At 36.1% G+C, this 1,116-nt stretch overlaps 1 protein-coding gene across 1 annotated transcript in view; it reads right to left on the bottom strand.

Moving 5' to 3' along the window:
* Positions 1 to 1,116, bottom strand: part of REV3L (REV3-like, polymerase (DNA directed), zeta, catalytic subunit) — a 229,381-nt gene that overhangs the window by 114,688 nt on the left and 113,577 nt on the right. Inside the window, exon 7 of the mRNA XM_006879036.1 lies at positions 605 to 709. Coding sequence (XP_006879098.1) covers positions 605 to 709 — 105 coding nt within the window. The remainder of the gene's footprint in view (positions 1 to 604; positions 710 to 1,116) is intronic.

The following is a 1,116-nucleotide window of genomic DNA, read 5'->3' as shown; positions in this document are numbered from 1 at the left end:
CTTTTATTTTACTATTATTTAAAAGATTTTTGTTGTATCTATAGTATTTACATACATACCCTCAAATTATTTTTTAATATAGCATGGTTTAATAAGAAATAACATAGGTAGTTTTTTCAGAGGTGTACATGATAGTGTGTACTGATAGTGGTAGTGAAGTAGTGAGCACAGCTGCCTTCCACTGCTGAACATGTTAACGGAAGTGAGAATTTATATGACATCAAGAAAATCATTCTGGGGCATTGTGTCATGACTGACTCTTTCAGGGCTTAATGAATTAAACACAGCAATTCTAAACTAGGATTCAAGATTTTCTGTGAGCTTTCTCTACCTCATTTGGAAATGCACAAGGCATAAAAAGATGAAAATGAGACAAAAAAGGTAGGTGGACCAAAAAAACAATGTAGAGTACAGTGAAAACTAAGGACAATGAAGATGTCAACAAGTGATACTTTGAATACAGTTGTAAAGATAAAGGATTAATGGCTATAAAATGGCAATAGGAAAAAAATCACATATAAAACGTAATATTAAAAGTACAATATAAGTGTCTTAATTTTTCAACTAAGTTACTTAGTTTTAAAAAATCAGCAGAGGTTTATACCTTGTGATTCAGGCTGGCTAATTTGAGAAGTTTCATTTCTATTCCTCCGTCGTTGTTTTTCATCTTCCCATATAGCCTGCAAACCAGGGTTTCCACCAATCTGAGCTGTAATGACAAGGGTCACACTTAAAATGCTTAAAAGTATAAATTCAAACTTTTATACGCTCAATATTGCATTTTTTAAAAAATTGCGAAATAGAATATTCCCCAACCTACATTTTCTTATTTGCTCCCTAAAATCTGTCGTCGTCGTTTTGTTGTTATGTGCTGTCGAGTCGTTTGCGACTCATAGCGACCCTATGTACATCAGCCCTAAACCCTGCTCTATCCTGTGCCAATCTCATTGCCTCTGAAACACCCATCCCGATTACCCCAGTCATGGAATTAATCCATCTCATAGAGGGTCTTCCCCTCCTGCGCTGTCCCTCCACTCTACCCAGCATGATGTCCCTCTCTAAAGACCTGTCTCTCCTTACAACATGTCCAAAGTATGTCAAACGAAGCCCCAGAAT

This window comes from Elephantulus edwardii, unplaced genomic scaffold (assembly GCF_000299155.1).
Source record: "Elephantulus edwardii isolate Elephantulus edwardi_28Jun2011 unplaced genomic scaffold, EleEdw1.0 scaffold00002, whole genome shotgun sequence".
Taxonomy (NCBI): Eukaryota; Metazoa; Chordata; class Mammalia; order Macroscelidea; family Macroscelididae; genus Elephantulus; species Elephantulus edwardii.
This window is presented reverse-complemented; position numbering and strand designations above follow the sequence as displayed.